Below are 19,437 nucleotides of genomic sequence, written 5' to 3'. Positions count from 1 at the left end.
ATGCTATAGAATAATGACAAGTTGTTAATAAATTTGTTGATCAGAGTTACCAATTCAGACCATTAACACCAGGCATGAGGCATTTCTGAGTCTTCGTAATACAGAGATTTAATAACATAATTAAAGATGCAATTACCTTTAAAATCCTTTTTACCCCTTTTCCACCATAATCATGGTGGATATCTTTGTAAATAAATTTTTATACAATGCATGCAATTTTTAATACATCAAATCAAACAAAACATGAGAAATAATCTATGTACAACTAATGCAAGCATTATCAATACATGAGTCGTTTGGTAGAGTATAGAAAAATAATACTCAAAATATTATTATTTATACATAGATTATTTCTTATACATTGTTTAATTTGATGTATTAAAAATAGTGTACATTGTATAAAAATATTTATTTACAAAAGTATGCTTCACAATTATGATAAAAAAGATATAAAAGTACTTTTGAGAGGCAATTGAGTCTTTAACCATATTAATGCATGCATTAAATCTTTTGCATTACTAAAATCATAGATTTCTAGGTATTAGTAATACACTCCTCAATATACAATAGAGTGTATAACTAATGCATACTATGAAAAAATGCACCAAACAAGGAATTACTAATACATAATTAATGCATGCATTATTGTTGCTAATACACTTTACCAAACGACCCCTATGTTTTACATTATTCTTATAAACTCTACCAAACGACCTTCACCGCTGTAGAAGAAAGTAAAGATCCCTGTAAATTGTTCAGGCACTGTCCCTCCCTTCATTATCATGTATAAATTTCGCTCATCAGTTGACTTAATTCTTGCTGAACTTTTTCCAAAACACATACACAATCCCAGGAAATCTGTCATCATGAAACAACATTTTACCCACATGAGAACAACTAGCTAATAGACAGCATTTAGATGAAAAACAAAAATTAGCATTTCCATGTTATGAATATTAGAAACTGACAAAAAGAAAAGGTATAAACAACACAAAGGAGATGAGTCAACATTTGGCAGTGATACCCTATGCTTTGGCTTGTGAGAAGCACATTTTACCAGACTCCATTATGGGAGAAAAATGATATATGACTGGACACTTAGGTACCAAATGGAACTTAAACCATACTACAAAAACTCTCCTTTAAATCATTCTCAATTTATAAGCTACATAATCATAACAGTTGCAAGACTCTTATCAAAACTAAGGTTTCAAACATAACCACCTGAGCAGCTACAACAAGTCACCTTTTTCTTTCTTTTTCATTGCTTTTTTTTTTCTTTTGGCTCTAAGCCTCTAACACAAAGTCTTGCATTTCTTGTAGAGGTGAAATCAAAAACATATAGTGGAGTGTCACAAACTACAACAATTTGTTCAGAGGCACAGAACACACCTGAATTTAGTTCTACAAATAGTAGCAAGAAATAACAGACATGATCCATGATTTAAGAAGATGGACTTAGGTTTTGTAGGTAGATCAAAAACCTCAACAAAGGTCACGGAACACTAACAAGATGCGAAAGATCTTAAACTTTTTAGTTAGAGATTGTTTGCTGTTGCTTATGCCTCACAAGAGAAGTAAAGTTCTCCTCTCCTCTCTTTCTATTTCGTATCTACTTCTATAACTTAATCCTTACTTTAACGATGTAAGGTTAGAACATAATAGTAATAAAGGAAAAGCACGATTTGGCGGTAAGTCAAGAATTTTTGGTACCCTACTTATGATTCAGCATTTAGCTCAATCTATAATAGATGTCCTTTTTACATCAATGGCATCAGTTGGAGCTTGCACTTAATTACTTACCCATGGAGCTCATTTAACCCGACCTGCATAAGTACCACTGTCCCTTCCCTTTCACCTCTAGGAAAAACTTCTGGGATGAGCCCTTCTACTCTTCATTTTTATAAAGGGAAATTCTCGAACCTGGACCAGGCTCTGATCAAGACATATAAAAGCATCAACCTCATCCTAAAAGGACTGCTTTAGCTTTGGGGTTGATTTATACGGCTCAACTCTCAAGATTTTGAGTCAAGAGTTCAGGTGTCCGAAAAGGTGGTGATGCGGCATTGGCATTTTTAGCAAATTTACGTAGCGATCAAAGGGCATATTTATTATTTATAGTTGGAAAAGGTAATTGTATGGGCCTTTGCATCGAGAACAACATTTATGCAGGCCACCGATGAATTATGGACAGATTCATACAATAGTTTCTTTAGGAAAATCGTGGCAAATGGTAATAAATTGACGCACATTATGGATCAAATTGTCTTATAGTAGGAGACGGCCAAAAGAGTTAACTCACAGAATAGTTATCCTAGATGTCAAAGCTTTTATAACTTCTTTTGCTGCTTTACTCTTGGAAGCTTCCTCTTTAGCCACTGATCAGGGTTCTCCAACTTTTTGTTGACTCTTGAATTTTCTCCTTTCTTGTTTCACATAATCTTTCAAGACTTTCAACCTACAGTATAATGCACAGCAGTCAGAATCTTGACTCTTGAGGCACCTAATTAGAACCTATAACCTATCAAACATTACACGAAAAGAGAAACAGCATATTTCCACCTAATTAGCTTGAGAAGAGAAGCAATCTTCTGCTTATCTAAAGTTCTTATAGTAGAATGCCAACACACCTCATGTTCATGCTATGCCACAAAATATGCAGAGCCTATAGAAAAAACAAACATACATGTGAAAGGCATACATACAGAAAAATGACTTCTCAATGTCCATCCATCTATACAAAGTAGCATATTTAAGCATTCCATTGTGCAGCAGATGAATTTTGATCTCCTATATTGGAACCCATCTTAGGTATTCTTTCTTCCCATCTCATAATTCTCAAAATGCAGTTTCCTTTTTAGAGTTGAACTCACAAAACAAAAGTAAATGATATCAAAGTACAGGTTCACTAACCAACAGCAACATTTGAACACAATGTAGAGTATGACGTCAAGCCACATTAGGGAGAAGCACGATTAAAGATCTGATAAGGATTATGAAAGTTTTTACTTAATCAGTCAAGACTAAAATTCTCGATAAAGCTATAGAATAAACATTGACCATTGTCTATAAGCAATCTTTTTTTTGCTCTCTAGTTATTTCAGCCATTTATTATCGCCAGTAATTTTTAACTTTTCTGTTTGTCCATCACAGGTTTTCAAACAGTCTTGTTACAAATTCAGCACCAAACTCACCACTCCACAAACAAGTACTAGATTGTGTACTGGAAACAGAAACTTTTGGAGTAAATTCATGCTGTCAGGAACTAACAGAATCGAAAGACATCCCGAGATGAAAGAAGATTGCATACAGGGAATAATAGCAGTTAGTTAATCACAAGGTTAGGCACTGGGAACTTGATAAAACAAAGACAGATGTGAAGAACCTGAGAAGGTCTGATTGTCATCGCTGGAAGTCCAAGATTCTGTTTCTTCCAACTACTAACGCAACTATGTGCACATCTACTGCTTTTCAGAGGATCCAAACCATTCTGTGATGGTGAGTCCTGGATATTATAACTCTCAAGCCTACAAAACCAAGTCTCAGCCTGCATTTTGTCCTTGCAAATCTGAAAATGAAATATAAAAAGAAAGAAACAACAAATGTTAATGAAATGACAAACAGAAGTACAAAGCACGCAAGCTTGTACTTTATACAACATCCCCCAATTAAACTATGAGGAATGGACAATTTACCAGATCAAGAGTACGCTTGCCATTTTTCATATAAAAGTGATATGCACTGACTTTCATTCAGGCTGAAGAATTACCTTAATTAGAAAACAAAACACTCTTTGTCACTTAAAAGGAAATTTCACGGTTTAAGAATATATCTTGAAAATTGTCATGTATATTAATATGAAAGGTAGCCTCACTGCTTACAGTACTTTGGCTGCGGATTACATTTGTGATTGAAGTTAACCTCAGTTGGTTTTCTTCTCACCAGAGTATCAAATCAAAAACTTCTCATTCTGGAAAGAAAGACAAAACCCACATAATTCACCAACAATAACTGAAACATCAAATGGTAATGATTCATAAAACAGAAAAATGAAAATGGTTTGGCCTGCGATGTGGTGATATAGGTCTAACTTGCTTTAGATAAAAGTAGGAGTTTAGAAGGACAAACATACAGATTCCTCGGTGGTCCATCTAAAATTAGACTTTCATAGAGACACAACTTTGTCTTTATAAGAACACATTAGACCTTAAGATCAAGCACCAAATGTTTACTTTTTTCTACGTTTCAACCTTTCCATGAAATGCAGATGCCTAGACTACAGACTAGAAGAGGTTTAAGAGAGAGGAACTTGGTATTGTGTCCATCAGTTAATTATAAATTCTTTACTTGTTTGATGGAAAAATCATCAATCCTCTAAGAATGCAACCCTTGATTTTAGTTTCAAGATTAATTATGCTTAAGCATCCACATTGACCTTTTTGGCTTTTCTTTTTTTTTTTTTTAATCAAGGAAGGATAATTCATTAGAAAGCATCAAGAAGATGCAAGGAAAATATTTACAGCAAAAAAAAGTATCTGGTCCTGTACAAGGATTTACTAGATGACAAAAGAGCACACAAAATCCAAAAAAAGATTAACCGTGGTTACAGGGGCCAGGTTGAACCAACTATATAACAAGACTAAACAGTTGGATTTAAGAATGTGGTTAGGAATTGAAACCCCATCGAAACATCTACGATTCCTTTCGTTCCAGATGCACCAAAAAATAGCTGCAGGCACCATACGCCATGTTTTTATGATGGGTTGCCCAACTCTCCATGAACACCAGCTCTTGTAGGCTTCTTTAATACTACAAAATAGTTCACATTTCTCCGCACATCCCAAATAAATCTTTGCTTTTAAGATGAAGAACAGAACATAGACAACAAAAAGATGCATGTCTGATTAATAATTAGGAACTTGAAGCATAGTTTTGTGCACAATCTCTATCCAAGAGGCACTTTCACATACAAATAATAACACGTCCAGTCAAGAGCAGCTTTGCCCGTCTCTGATTAATACATTATCAAAACAATTTTAATATTATCGTTCATGTCAAAAAAGAAGAATTAACAGAGGTCCAAATGGATTTATAATGTACAAGGGTTTACTGTCTTCTTAGTTATGCAGTTGGAATAGATCATCATTTCTTCACAATCGGGATCAAAGTAATGGGAGATTCAGCAGAAGGTATAATTTGGTTCCAAGCCATATGTTACAGCAAAAACTAGAGTAATTTATTGCATCTCCTTTTTTGACGATAAGAACAATATGTTATTCAGTTATGCCAGAGAGTACAAAATTCCGACCATTATATTATTTGTTATGACGACTTTCTTGGTTAAAAGGCAATGATATATGTTTCATTAAGAATTTACCGCGGATAACCTTAAGAGAATAGAAGTTGGGCTTCCCTCTTCTGCCATGCTTCAAAAGTTGTGCCCCCTTCTTCAATGCAATTATTGCCTGGACATTGTTTGAGAGAGGAAGTAACAAGAGGAGAAAAAAAGATGTTAGTACAATAAAATTTCCTGCTGGTTTAAATCGTCAACAGCAACGTGACCCCGAAAGAAAACATATGAATGGGTGATATCAGCAAAAAACATAATTTCTCGCTCTACAATTACCAATAGATATCTAACAATAAAAATGTTAAATCTGCAATTAGATCATATGCTGATCATAGAAGACTCATGAGACAACAACAACTGTACCTAAGTCCCAAACAAATAGGGTCAGTTAAATAAGACAATCATCAAGGAAAATAATATTAGTGAGCTAACTTAAGCAAGAAGAAGATTTAATGGTGTTGGTGAATGACCAAATTAGAGGATATAATCTTTCTGAGGAAACTAAGTTTAAAATTTAACCAAATATGGAGGGAAAATGTCAAAGAAAAAGTTCTAATGAGATCATCAAGTTTCTATTCATCTTTCAAAGCAACAAGAACATAAACATATTTTCATCAACTTTTTAAAAATGAATCTCCGCAAGTATTTTCTTTTATACTATGATGTGTATCATCAGCCCTCTAGACCTATATTATGCTATAAAATTGCAAAAGAAGGTCTAAATAAAAGCAATTAGCTCAAGGCCCTGATACATATAGCTTTCACTCGGAACTTGTTTACTTTAGGAGGAACAAATACTGCAAAACAAATACAAGAATGTCACAAAAAATTACTGCTTCCTCATGGAACAATATAGGACCTCTGAATGCCTTGATTACGCAATAGTGATTATTTAAAAGAAATTATTCTTTACCACTGTTAGACAACAATACTAAAAATATAAACATAAAAAGGGGAATACGGCAAATATCAAGAATCTAGTCCAGGAAAAAACAAGAACTTACTAGTCAAAACAATGAAAGCAAGCAAAAAAAACAGAATTTGAAGAAAGAAAAACCTGTTTAACGGCTCGATCAGAAAATACTGGCTCATTCAGCTGCCAGAGCAGGTATATGGTAATAAGAAAGGCCAAACTGCAGCCTTCCAACCAGTGCAGCTCCAAGAATGTATATGAGGTGCCAGCAGGTAGTGCCTCAGGATTTGATGGTCTCAATGTTATCATTTCTTGACCTCTAAAGGAGCTGAATGGTGGTGGACTTCGATGCATGTAGCATGTAATACAAGCTCTCAGAGAGTTCAAGTGCATTCTCCCATTTATTCATACTTATTAAGCCCTTGATGAGGTTAACAAAGTCCGTCAGCTCTGGAACTGCACCTTTGTTCATCATGTCCACATATAACTCAAATGCCAGATCAATTTTGTTTGAAACAGAAAGACACTCAATCAAAGAAGAGTACATTCTCTTATCAAGATGTGGAAATGGCGAAGAAGATGAAATCTCTTTAAGTAGCTCAACGGCAGATTCAAGTCTTCCAGCTTTTTGATATCTATCAATTAGAAGCCTATAAACTGGAATAACTGGAAGAAAATTGTTGTCGCTCATGTCCTCCAATATACCCAGACTGACTAAGTACTCCCGTCTGAAGCCTTCAATAACCTTAAGATGGCTGGCCATGTGTTTTGGCCAACTTATTTGTTTCATTTCCTCAAGGAGTTGGAGAGCCTCATCCAAAAATCCTGCAGCACAACAATGCTTTATTGCAACTGAATAGGTTATGTAATTTGGCGCACAACCTTTATTACCCATACTCTCAATGAGTTCAAGACATTTATTCACTTTTCCAGCTTTGCCAAATCCATCAATCATTGCAGTATAGGTTACAACATTTGGATGACAACCCTTTTCTTCCATCATCAACATAAGTTTATAAGCTTCATCTAGTTTACCAACTTTACAAAGACCATCTACCATCTCTGTGTATATAACAACATTTGGGGGGCAAGAACTCTCGAGCATTTTAGACAAGACTTTTACAGCAAGATCCAAATGTTTATCCTTAAATAGCCTATCAATTAGAGAGCTGTAGGTGTATATGCTTGGACTATATCCACATTCTGACATTTTAGCAAATATCTCCTGTGCATCATCTAGCTTACCAACCTTGCAAAACCCATCAATCAATGCATCATACACAATATGATTTGGCTCGCATCCTTCCGCTAACATGATATCCAAAAGATTGTGAGCTTCCTTCACCTTGTGTGCTTTGCACAATCCATCAACCATAGCTCCAAATGTAACAATATTTGGTTCGTTATTACCATCAAGATTAACCTTGAAGTATGAATCTACTTCAGGGGTATCTAAACTCCCCTTCATTCTTGCATAGATCTGGCAAGCCTTCTCTAAATGTCCAGCTTTACAGTATCCATCAATCAAAGCAGTGAAAGTGACAACATTTGGGATGCATCCTTGCATTAACATTGATTCAAAGAGCTCATTTGCATCTGAAATTTTCCGTTGCTTGAGGTAAGCATGGATAATAGCTGTGTAAGTCACTACATTAGGAGTACAACCCTTTTGAATCATTTCATTCAACCAATTACGAGCCTGTTGAATGAGGCCAGATTTACAAAAGCTATCAATCAAAATTGTGTAAGTATAAACATCTGGAACAATTCCATTCCTCTTCATTTCTCGGAACAACAGGAATGCCTTGTCCACTTTGGAGGCATTACAAAGAAAACCGATAACTTTCGAGTATGTACTGACATCAGGTACAAAACCTTTGCTCATCATTTCCTTAATAACACTAAAAGCATCCTCATATTTTCCAAACGCACAGAGGCATCGAGCAAAATTGACCACATTGACTTTATTCAGTACTAGTCTTGCAGTCAGCATTTCACTATATACATTTTCAGCCAGTTCTAGTACATCCTTGCTTGGTAACTCCTCGTTGCCACAAATACCACCAATCAATATGTTGTAAACAACATATCCTGGCTGACAGCCACAGCCATCCATTTTTTTGAGCAATTTGTAGGCATACCAGTAATCTCCTGATCTGCAATATGCATGTACAAGAGAATTAAATATTTTCTGACCTGGATAACAACCTTCCGAAATCATAAGATTCAGAACCCTCTTGATGCGACCAAGTTTTCTCCTGTTTAAGAGTGCACAAAGCAAAACTTGATATGTTACAGTATTAGGAATACACGAAATAGTGCGCATTAAGTTGAGAAAATTCATTGCTTCTTCAAAGAAGGAACCTTCACATAATCCTGAAATCATATTAGTATAAATCACTGTATCAGGCACAAACTCTTCCTTGTCAATTAAATCAAGGGCATCTCTCCATTTACCCACTTTGCACAATGATCGTGTAAAGCTATTTATTGTGTGCTTATCCATCTTAAAATTCAACTCTGACATCTCTTTGTATATTAAAGATGCAGTCTCCAATCTATCTACTTGCAGAAACACCTGAACCAATGCATTATAAGTGGCAGCGGAGGGCTTGAAACCAGAATCCTTGAGCCTCCCTAGCTCCTCCAGTGCTGAATTCCACCACCCATTCCTGCAACACTTTCTTATCAACACATTAAGCAACTTTCCAAGAACTTCTTTATCGTCTTTTCCTATATCATTAAATAAATGTTGTGGTACACCAACACATCCTATTAAATCCAACAAAGCATCATAAACAGACGCATTATGCACATACCCAATTTGTCTACCAGCCCATTTAAAAAACTTAACACCTAATTCAGGGTTATGTATATTTCTCAACACATCAACCACTAAACCAGGGTTGAGTTTCTCCCTAAACGACCGAAGAGCTTTCTCAGTTCTCTCTCCAAACCCATCATTACCGTTCCTAATAGCATTTATCATCAAGAAAACATCTTCTGGAAACTTACCAGTGTCAGTTTTGGAGCTAACTGAACTCAAGATTGAATCTTGCAAAACACCCAATTCTTGAACTGAAAAAGATGATTCTTTTAACTTATTTTCTTCTTGTGGAGTACATTCATCTTCTGGGAATTTCAATAGTGAGTCTACCAGTTCATCGAGTTTATTGTCGGCGCACATGAATCTTGAAGAAATTTTGAATGTATTACCAAGAAAACGAATGGGAAGAGCACACTTGAAGAGCTTTAAGGTCATTCTACGGCTAAGGGTTTTATGCCGTTGCGGAGGCGCCGGACGACAGCCGGGATTTAAATGACAAGTGAAAGGGCATTCTGTAATTTTACCAATACTAAAAAAACCAAATAAAACAATTGTTATTTTGAAAAATTAAGATACGTAGTAACTAATTTCTATTCTTACCGAATAATAGAGAAAAAGTAAAGATGATAGAAAAAGTTAATATTTTCTCATAGTCTGTGGAGAAGAAAATATGATAAATGAAATAAATTGGAGAATGTAAAAATTCTAAGATCTCCAATTCAATAACAAGTCGTCCATAACATATTTAACGTAAATTATGAATGGATTTTGTAGAGGACATTAAGTGCGTATTTTATATTTATATCGAGAGATAAAAAAAAAATCTATTTAAAGCGGAAATTAAAAGGCCACGCTAATTAGTTTTCTTGTCCAAAACGAATTAATTAGAAGCTTAATTAAATAAGTTGAGAAAATGTGTTTCGATAAAATGAACTAAAAAATTAAAAATTAAAACAGTTCCCTGATCTTCCATAACATTTTCCTAATCTCTCACACTTCTATAATCTATTCTGTGATCGATTTAATTAATATCATATTTAAGACAATATAATGATCTCTCTTGATATAACAAAACATAAATATAAATTTGAGATAGCAATATATAATACACTTGGAAAAACATAATTTTTTAAAAAAATTATACTTTCATCTTATTACTTACTTTGTCTATAATTTTTTTTTTGTTATTATATTTGTAACAATTCTTATATCATATGGAAAAACTTAAGCATGTTATAAATCCATTGAATTGTGTGGATTTTCCTTTAGATATACTCAAAACTTAATTGTATTCATGTATACATGTTTTCAAGGCGATAAGAACCATTTGGATAACTATGTACCTACTAATTGGGAATTTATCATGGTGACCTTTGGGGTGATATCTCAACTCTATAAATAGAGATATCATTCACCTTTTGTAGAACACACTTGAAAGTCTTCTCTTCCATCTTATTTCTCTTGTTTTCATCTCTTTATATTTATATTGCCATGAGCTTGATTTTATAACAAAGCATTCAATCAAAACTTTTAAGCTTATGGATAAAGTAACCCAAGTATATCAAAAGTCAAAACATTATGATATTATTTATCATTTTTTCAAGTATTTCATACAAAATATCACAATAAAAATGCTTTTTATTAGAGTACTTTGTCACTCCATAAATTTCAAAAATTAAATAACCAGAGCCTCAAAATATTTTGTATTTTTCTTATATTCACCATAAAATTTTTAACCATTGGAACAAACATTATAGTTTTAGAAAACATTTGATTCAATCAAAAATCTAAGTCACAAGAATTTAAATTAATTAAAACATCTTAGAAAACATTTGATTTTTTTGTCATAATTTAAGAAAAAGAACTTTGACTTATCAAATACTAATAACAACCTTATATTTAATTATGTATGATAGTCCTTCCATATTCCATTGGCAATACACCATTGCACTTTCCTCTTACATTGTTAAGTTCCTTAAATAATCCTTTCTGTAACCTGAAATTAATCACTACTGTAATCATATTCAATTTACATTGTGAAGAAAAAGGGAAGTGGAGACTACTTCTTCAGCAAAACTTGGTTCACATTTTCATATCCTTCAACATCATACTTTTTGTACACAGAAAGCTGATTTTCTTCCCACCACTTCTTTGCTTCCTTCTCAGTGAACTTTTTCCTACTGCAAAATTCAACCAAAACACCATTTGGTAACCTATTATCAAAGGTGGAAAATTTTATGTATTATACAACTTATGAAAGGAGATATACCTGAATCTGACTCGCTTGAGTCCCTTATTTCCACTTGGCAGTATTGTCAACGTAATGAAGACACCGAGTTGATACTGTTCCACCCATTCAACTTTTGATGTTCTGATCCCAGCTTGGACATGATCAGTTTCTTTACAAGACTCTTCTGTTGATCGGGACTCCACGTTGTCTTCTTTGTTATAGAAGGATCTTAAAGTACTAGAGAATACGATTGGAGAACCACATAGGCTATCAACATTTCTCTCCTCTAGTTGTGTGTTTGCAACAGGCACAACAATTCGGTGTCCACTTGTATGATTTTGGCTATCTGAATATGTTGATGTGGTCTGCAGTACATTGGCAATAGCTTGAACATTAGCTTCTGCTCCAGCAAAAAAGCTCTCTGACATTGCCTGAAGCTGCAATTAGCATAACAAGTTTCAGCGGAAAAACAAAAGAGGCATCCCACCACAGATGAATTACGGACATATCAACAAAATAGTTTCTTTAAAAAATTTGTGCCAAGGGATAATACTATGGATCAAATTGTTTTGTAGAAGGAGACAGCCAAAATAATTAACTCACAAAATAGTTACCCTAGATGTCAAAGCTTTTATAACTTCTTTTGCTGCTTTACTCTTAGAAGCTTCCTCTTTAGCCACTGACCAGGCTTCTTCAACTTTTTGTTGACTCTCTTGAATTTTCTCCTTTCTTGTTTCACATAATCTTTCAAGACTTTCAACCTACAGTACATATGCAAAGCAGTCAGAATCGTGACCATTTTTACTAAGTATGACCAATCAAACACTATATGAGAAGAGAAGCAATCTTCTGTGTATCTAAAGTTCTTACAGTAGAATGCTGATGTTCATGTTATGCTATGTGAAAGGCATATATACAGAAAGTTTTATAATAGAAAACTGCCCTCTCAATGTCCATCCATCTATACAACTGAAGTCAGTAATGTAAGTTGAGATAATTGGCAGGGAACATCTGTTAAATATGAATCTTGAAACTATATGTGAAATAAACATATTGGTTGTGCTATTCACCTCTGAAATTTTTTTAAACCAGTTAAACAATAAGCTTCATGCTGAATTACTTCACATAAGTACACCGGCAAAGCAACAATTATAAACAGACAGAGTTGTGCATCAACATTTAATGGTCTCAGACTCTCAGCCAAGTATAAGCAATTGAATAACAAAGTCTCTACTCTGGATATTAGGATTACCTGAGTTCTTAGCTTGCAAACTTCTTTAAGTAGGATCTTTTCCGATTCTTGAAAGTCTTCCTCCATAGTTAGACCAGCAGAGAGGACAACTTTTGGTTCTACGAAATAAGTTGGAGAAGCTGAAGCCAGTGAATTCCTCAAATGAGGATTTTGGGTTCTCATCTGTACATAGTCTCTTCTAAAGACTTTTGGACAAGGAACTTGGCCCCATCTTGGAAAACTATCCATCAAGGACGTAACAGGATCAGAGAACTGCCTACTTTCTCCTAGACTGTTGGCAGACCTTCTGTCAAAACATTGATTGTTCTCAGTAAGATACTTTTTTGTCGACATCATTCGACTTGACGTAGTATCTGCCTCGTCTCGCTCTACTTTCTCACAAGTAACTGCTTTTACGGTAATCGGTAAGGGTCTTGGACTACGGTTTTCAAGCTTGGATGACCTGCTTGACTGAGCAATCCTCTGAAGTTGATAAAAACATGGATCACATACCCGAAAAGCTTTAGTCTTGTCAGGGGCTAGAGAGGCATTTGGGGTTTTCTTGCTGCAGCACGTGCGGCAGAAGAGAAGGCCGCAATTGTAACAGTTTTGCTTCTTCCTCGTAATTCCAAAAGACATGTTACATCCTTTGCAAGATGATTGATCAGTACTAGATGCAGATTTGTGCAAACATATTGCTGCTGTAGTACTTGACCCACAAGCAATATGTTCCACCTGCCTGTCTCTCAGTGATTCAACTAAAGTTGGCCAACTTCTATCTTTTGTATCACCTAATCCTAACTGTCCATTTTCTCCTTTCCCCCATGTGTAAACACTTCCCCTTGATGTTAGCACAGCAACATGATATGATCCCGAGGATATCTCTGTAATGAACTCCTCCCTAAGTTTTCCTTGCACAAGCACTAATGATTTATCTTTGGCTTCTGGATTGCCTAGTTGCCCATGCACTGCACTTCCCATCATATAAACTTTTCCTGTGCTAGATAGTGCAGCGGTTAGCGTGCTTGCACAGGATACTTGAATGAAATCATGATCAACAAGTTTTGCCACACAGGTCGGTAAGAGCTTTGTCTCCTCACCAGGATGACCAAGCCTTCCTTTATCTCCGTCACCCCATGTAAACAGCTTTCCACCTGGATTGTTGAATTTAAGACGATCAACAATGACTTCCACTACTGCAGCTGTATGCCATGGCCCACATGCAACACATTTGACCCACAAACCTCTAAGTGACTCAACTTCTTTGGGCTGAGCAACACTTTGGAGATTTCCATGACCAAGAACCCCAAAAGTTCCATCTCCATAAGTAAACAATTGCCCAGATGTTGAAACAATTGCTGTGTGCCATTCTGCACAAGCAACATAAGAGATTTTTACACCACCCAGAGAACCACATACTCTGTTTGGTAGCCAATGGCTTCTCTTCTTTTCCTCACCTACCAACTCAGCACAAAGAGAGTTGTCCCCCCATGTATATAGTTCACCAGAAAAGGTCAGGGCACATGTTTGGTATTCCCCACAAGAGACAGATTTTACTCGAACCCCGTTAAGAGAGTCAACCAGCTTTGGTCGTGCAGTGTCCATATCATGTTTATGCCCAAGACGTCCATTCTTTCCTTCACCCCAGCAAAAAACTTCACCTTGTTTGGTGACTATGGAAGCATGACTCCTACCAATGGATATTGCTTGTACATCAAGCATCACAGTGGACTCAAGAAGTTTGGGTGACAAAGCATCCAACTTCACTTCCCCAACCCCCAAGCACCCCCCTTCTGCTCCTTCTCCCCAGATAAAAACATCCCGCAGTATATTCTTTCCAAATGGTCTTGACTCATTACTGGATGGTAAAAGTGGAGCAAGCATATCAGTTTGGATTTCAGTCCCAGCACAAGATGCTCTCGTCTGGCTTAAGTCATCTGGTTCAAAATATGACGAACATGAAGTAAAATTATCCATTACATTTGATAGGCTTGATTCTGAGAAAAAGCTCTCGGAAGAACATGATAAGCCGTCAGTAAAACACCTTTCTGAAAATGACTGAGTGGGACTCCCCGCTAAGCTGCGAACCTTGATCAAATAAGTACATATCATTTTTAGAGTAATGGCAAATTAAGGATGTTTTATTTTTAGTTCTCTCAGATAAGAAAGAACTTATTCATTACAGGTCTTACAATACATAGCCACAGAAGGACAGAAAATATAAGAAAGATAATCTTGAGAAATAAAAGATCAAAATGCAAGTTTCCTTTTTAGCTTTGAACTCGCAAAAGAAAAGTAACTGATATCAAAGTACAGGTGCACTAACCAACAGCAACATTTGAACACAATGTAGAAAATGACATCAAGCCACATCACGGAGAAGCACTCATGAGGAATGATCTCATAACGATTACAAAAGTTTTTACTTAATCGGTTACAGATTACAATTCTCGAGAAGCTATAGAATAAATATCGACCACTGTCTATTACCAATCCTTTTTTCTCTCTTAGTTGTTTAAGCCATTATTATCACCAGCAATTTTTATTTTTTCTGTTTGTCCTTCACAGACTTGATACAAATTCAGCATCAAAGTGGCAACTTAACATATAAGTACTAGATTGTGTACCGGAAACAGAAGCTTTTGGAGCAAATTCATTCTTTCAGGAACTAACAGAATCGAGATCCTTCACAGAAGTCAAGTGATAAAACTACTAAGAACAATATCAAAGCTAGTTTACAGACAAGAACAAAATAGTAGGACATTCTGAAGACGGAAGAAGAATAAACACAGGGATAATAACAGTTAATAAGTTAATCAAAAGGTTAAGCATTGAGAACTTAATAAAACAAAGACAGATGTCAAGAACCTGAGACAGTCTGATTGTCTTTGCTGAAAGTCCAAGATTCTGTTTCCTCCGCATATAACCCGCTGGACTACTGATGCAACTGTGTGTACCTCTTTTGCTTTTCAGAGAGTCCACCATCCTGTGATGATGAGTCCTGGATATTACAGCTCTCAGGCCTACAAACCAAGTCTCTGCCTGCATTTTATCCTTGCAAATCTGAAAATAAATTATAAAAAGAAGAGAAACAACAAATTACAACAAAAGGATAAACAGAAATACAAATCATGCATGATTGTACTGTTGTACAACATCCTTCAATTAAATTAGGAGTAATGGACAAAATACCAGATCAAGAGTGCGCTCGCCATTTCCATATATAAGTGATATGCATTGATTTTCCATTTCAGGCTGAATAATTACCTTAATTAAAAAAAAATCTTGTCAAGTAAAAGGAAATCTCACATATATCTTGAGAATATGTCATGTATATTAATATGAAAGGTTGCCTCACTGCTTACAGTACTTTGGCCGCGGATGACATTCGTGATTGAACTTAACCTCAGTTGGTTTTCCTTCTCACCAGAGTACCAGATCAAAAACTTCTCATCCTGGAAAGAAAGAAAAATCCATTTACTTTACCAACAATAATTGAGACATCAAATGACAATGACATTATGAGCTTGAACCATAGTTTAGTGCACAATCTCAATCCAAGAGGCACATCCACATACAAATAATAACACTTCAAGCAAAGAGGAACTTTGCCCATCTCATTATTAATTCATTGTTAAAACAATTCGAATATTATTGTTTCTGTCGAAAAGAAGGACTAATAGAGGTTTAAGTTGAATTCTAATGTACAAGGATTTACTGTCTTCTTAGTTCTGCAGTTGGAATAGATCATCATTTTTTCACCATCGGGATCAAAGTAATGGGAGATCCTAATAACACTCTCCATTGACTGCATACAAGTGGACGTCAAGCCATATTTTACAGCGAAAACTAGAGTAATTTATTGTATCTCCTTTTTTGACAATAAGAACAATTGGTTATTCAGTTATACCAGACAGTACAAAATTCCAACCATTATATTATTTGTTATGACAATTTTCTTGGTTAAAAGGAATGAGATGTGTTTCATTAGAACTTTACCGCGGATAACCTTAGAGGGTAGAATTTGGGCTTCCCTCTTCTACCATACTTCAGAAGATGTGCCCCCTTCTTCAATGCAACTATTGCCTGGAGGAAGTAACAACAAATAAAGGGGTGATATCAGAGAAAAAAAACATAGTTTTTCACTCTACAATTACCAAGAGAGATTATATAACCAAAAAAAAAAAAAGTTAAATATGCAATTTAACCATAAGTTGATCATAGAAGACTCATGAGACAACAACAACAGTAATTGTGCCTACTCCCGAACAAATTGTCATCGGTTATATGAGGCCATCATCAAGGAAAATAATATTAGTGAAGAAGATCTAAGAGACATAAGGTTTAAAATTTAACCAAATGTGAGAAGAAGCTGTAATGAGATCATAAAGTTTTCTAATTTAATCTTCCAAAGCAACAAGAACAAAAACATATTTTTCATGTATTAACAGCTCTCTAGACCTATATAATACTATAAAACTGCAACAAAAAAAAGGTCTAAAGAAAATGTTACAGACAATAAACACAAATACAAGATTGTCACAGACATGTTAAAACTGCTTCCTCATGTAACACTATAGGAGCTTTCAATGCCTTGATCAAACAATTGTGGTAATTTAAAAGAAATTGTCGTTAACCCCTTGTTAGTTAACATTACTAAAAATATACATAACAGGGAAAACAGAATCTAGTATAGGGAGAAAAAAAAAGAATTTACTAGACAGAACAATGAAATCAAGAAAAGAAGAAAAACCTGTTCAACAGCTCTATCAGAAGGATCAATGGTCAAGTGTTCTTCACCCATTATTACCAAGAATCACATGTAAGTAAAAAAAATAAACACAAGAATGACAAGAAGAGAAGAAGAATGTGAAACAATTAAAGTTTCTTCAGAAGAAAACCTTAAAGAAGAAAAGTGTGGGAAAACCCAAAAATTGGTAAATGAATTTGTAGTAGAAAGAATTGAAGAAGCTTTAGTACTTGAAGCAAGTGATCTACAATGAACAAGAAAAGTAGAAGTTGTTAAAGAAGAGAGAGAGGAGAATGAAAATGACTTTTTTTGTTCAATCTATTGATGTGATTCTACAATGAAGAATCAAAATCATCAACCAACCCTTGTTTTTTTTAATTGTCATCCGTTTTCTTTTTATTTATTTATTTATTTATTGTATTGTTACTTGTTAGTTGGGTAAGAGTCTATCACTGATTTTCCTAAACATAGGCAATGCTTTTATTTCGAGTTAATTTTTGAGATTGAATTATTTTTACGACGTTAGAGTAATTAGTTTATTTGTAATTCATATCCTTAATTGATTTACTCGTGACTCATATCTTAATTAATTTATATAAATTTAATGCTCTTAACATGATCAATTAATTTTTGAGATTGAATTAGTTTTATGATATCAGATTCAAGTTTATTTACTCGCGGTCCACGTCTTAATTTGGGTTTGATAGTGTCTGATTGGCTTAGAGCTATATAGTAGTACTTGACAAATATAATTACCTACCGTGGCAAAGCCACCTTACTGATTCGAACTCATTTCGACGAAAAATTATAGTATAATATATATATATATATATTAAATGTCGAACCCCTTTCGACTATTTTACTTCTCTAAATATTGTTCGTCTGCGTGCTAATTTTTAAAATTTTGCCTTCGTTGTAAAAAATAATTTATGATGTGTGAATCCTAACCCTCTAATAACGAAAATTATGTTAGTGATTCTATTATTTAATTTAATGATGAGTGAGGAGTCTTCGCTGTGTTGGGGTTTCGTGGAAGGAAATAAAAATTAAGAAATGATTTCTTAGCTAATCAAGTTGCACGTGTGTACAGTACCAAACTTAAAACTCCATAAATACATCCTCTTTTAGCCTTTTTTATTTTATTATTTTAAGGAAGTCCTATAAAAATTAGCACATGATTAAGCTCCTTTATATATTTTTTCTTCTTCTCCAGTAATATTTTACGATGGAGACCAAAACATGTCTAGAAGCTGTTGATGTTGGAAATTATTTGCTCTTAGACGTGCAATAATAATACATTAAATGTAATTTTATGAATAAAATATTTTTTTCACGTGTGATTTAATTTACACTCGACTGAAATATGTATTTAATGGGAATTGACGAGTTTTAGCAAAGTTCATTTTAAAGAATTTTTAAAAAATATATGTCGAGCCCTTGATGATTATACCAAATTAATTTAAGTTAAAAATTAAAGAAGATATAAAAATACCTTGAATTCAATGGTTTGATTGCGTAAATTAAGTGCCAATATATTTTCCCCCAAAATTTCCTTCGTTAATTGTTTATTTCGCCAATTTATATAATATCTAATTAAGTAAAAAATATTGATTGTTCTCTCTCATATTTTAAATTAACATATTTATTAAGAAAATATAGATTATTTTATAACATCATCTCTATTAATTGATGTTTAATGGTATGAATTCTTCCAAAAAGATTTGAAAAAATCTTCATATGTTACAAATAATAAATAAAAATAACAAATAGCATATTTTATTTGTCCACTTTTAATTGTCATGTTATATTTTTTTGAAAATCATATTGATTAATTTTTAAAATTAAATTTGATTACATTAATTTAATACTATAAACAAAAAAATTTAATATTCAAAAATTATACGAAAAGTATTATAAATTTTAATTTTTATATTTTAAATAATAAAAAATTATATAATAAAATATTAATTAAAATTTTTATCGTTTAACTTTTAAAATATTGATAATTAAAAGCGAAAGAAAGTAAAAAAATATACTCGGTAGTCGGTTGTGTAATCTATTTGTGTTTTCTGACAAAAATATGAAAACACGCATCCCTTTAATGAATATAGGCATTTAGAAGTAATTGGACTTTTG

The 19,437-nt window shown here is 34.1% G+C and overlaps 2 protein-coding genes across 14 annotated transcripts; both read right to left on the bottom strand.

Annotated features, from left to right (window-relative positions):
• Positions 1 to 472: 472 nt before the first annotated feature.
• On the bottom strand, positions 473 to 9,806 carry LOC101267372 (pentatricopeptide repeat-containing protein At1g06710, mitochondrial). Of its 8 annotated transcripts, none has more exons than XM_010318256.4 (7): positions 6,408 to 9,806; positions 5,378 to 5,465; positions 3,887 to 3,970; positions 3,696 to 3,769; positions 3,386 to 3,568; positions 2,303 to 2,458; positions 473 to 858 (listed from the first exon to the last, which is right to left on the bottom strand). In XM_010318256.4, the coding sequence occupies exon 1, from the start codon at positions 9,523 to 9,525 to the stop codon at positions 6,583 to 6,585; it is 2,943 nt and encodes a 980-aa protein (XP_010316558.1). In that variant the 5' UTR covers positions 9,526 to 9,806; the 3' UTR covers positions 473 to 858; positions 2,303 to 2,458; positions 3,386 to 3,568; positions 3,696 to 3,769; positions 3,887 to 3,970; positions 5,378 to 5,465; positions 6,408 to 6,582. The 8 variants fall into 8 exon arrangements, with proteins under 8 accessions (XP_010316558.1, XP_004232674.2, XP_010316556.1 ...); XM_004232626.5 differs by having other exon boundaries at positions 3,875 to 3,970; positions 6,408 to 9,715; XM_010318254.4 differs by having other exon boundaries at positions 3,882 to 3,970; positions 6,408 to 9,715.
• A 1,155-nt stretch (positions 9,807 to 10,961) lies between these two features.
• On the bottom strand, positions 10,962 to 17,688 carry LOC101267670 (PH, RCC1 and FYVE domains-containing protein 1). Of its 6 annotated transcripts, none has more exons than XR_011214765.1 (9): positions 17,305 to 17,648; positions 16,551 to 16,637; positions 15,917 to 16,006; positions 15,744 to 15,818; positions 15,420 to 15,614; positions 12,573 to 14,639; positions 11,924 to 12,081; positions 11,360 to 11,757; positions 10,962 to 11,270 (listed from the first exon to the last, which is right to left on the bottom strand). XR_011214765.1 is itself a non-coding variant. In XM_010318257.4 (9 exons), exons 1-9 carry the CDS (start codon positions 17,353 to 17,355, stop codon positions 11,150 to 11,152), a joined length of 3,231 nt encoding a protein of 1,076 aa, XP_010316559.2. In that variant the 5' UTR covers positions 17,356 to 17,688; the 3' UTR covers positions 10,962 to 11,149. The 6 variants fall into 6 exon arrangements, 4 of the variants coding, with proteins under 4 accessions (XP_010316559.2, XP_010316560.2, XP_025885216.2 ...); XR_011214766.1 differs by having other exon boundaries at positions 15,910 to 16,006; positions 17,305 to 17,624; XM_010318257.4 differs by having other exon boundaries at positions 11,935 to 12,081; positions 17,305 to 17,688.
• Between the last annotated feature and the right edge of the window lie 1,749 nt (positions 17,689 to 19,437).

The sequence above is a fragment of the Solanum lycopersicum genome, chromosome 2, assembly GCF_036512215.1.
Source record: "Solanum lycopersicum chromosome 2, SLM_r2.1".
Taxonomy (NCBI): domain Eukaryota; kingdom Viridiplantae; phylum Streptophyta; class Magnoliopsida; order Solanales; family Solanaceae; genus Solanum; species Solanum lycopersicum.
This window is presented reverse-complemented; position numbering and strand designations above follow the sequence as displayed.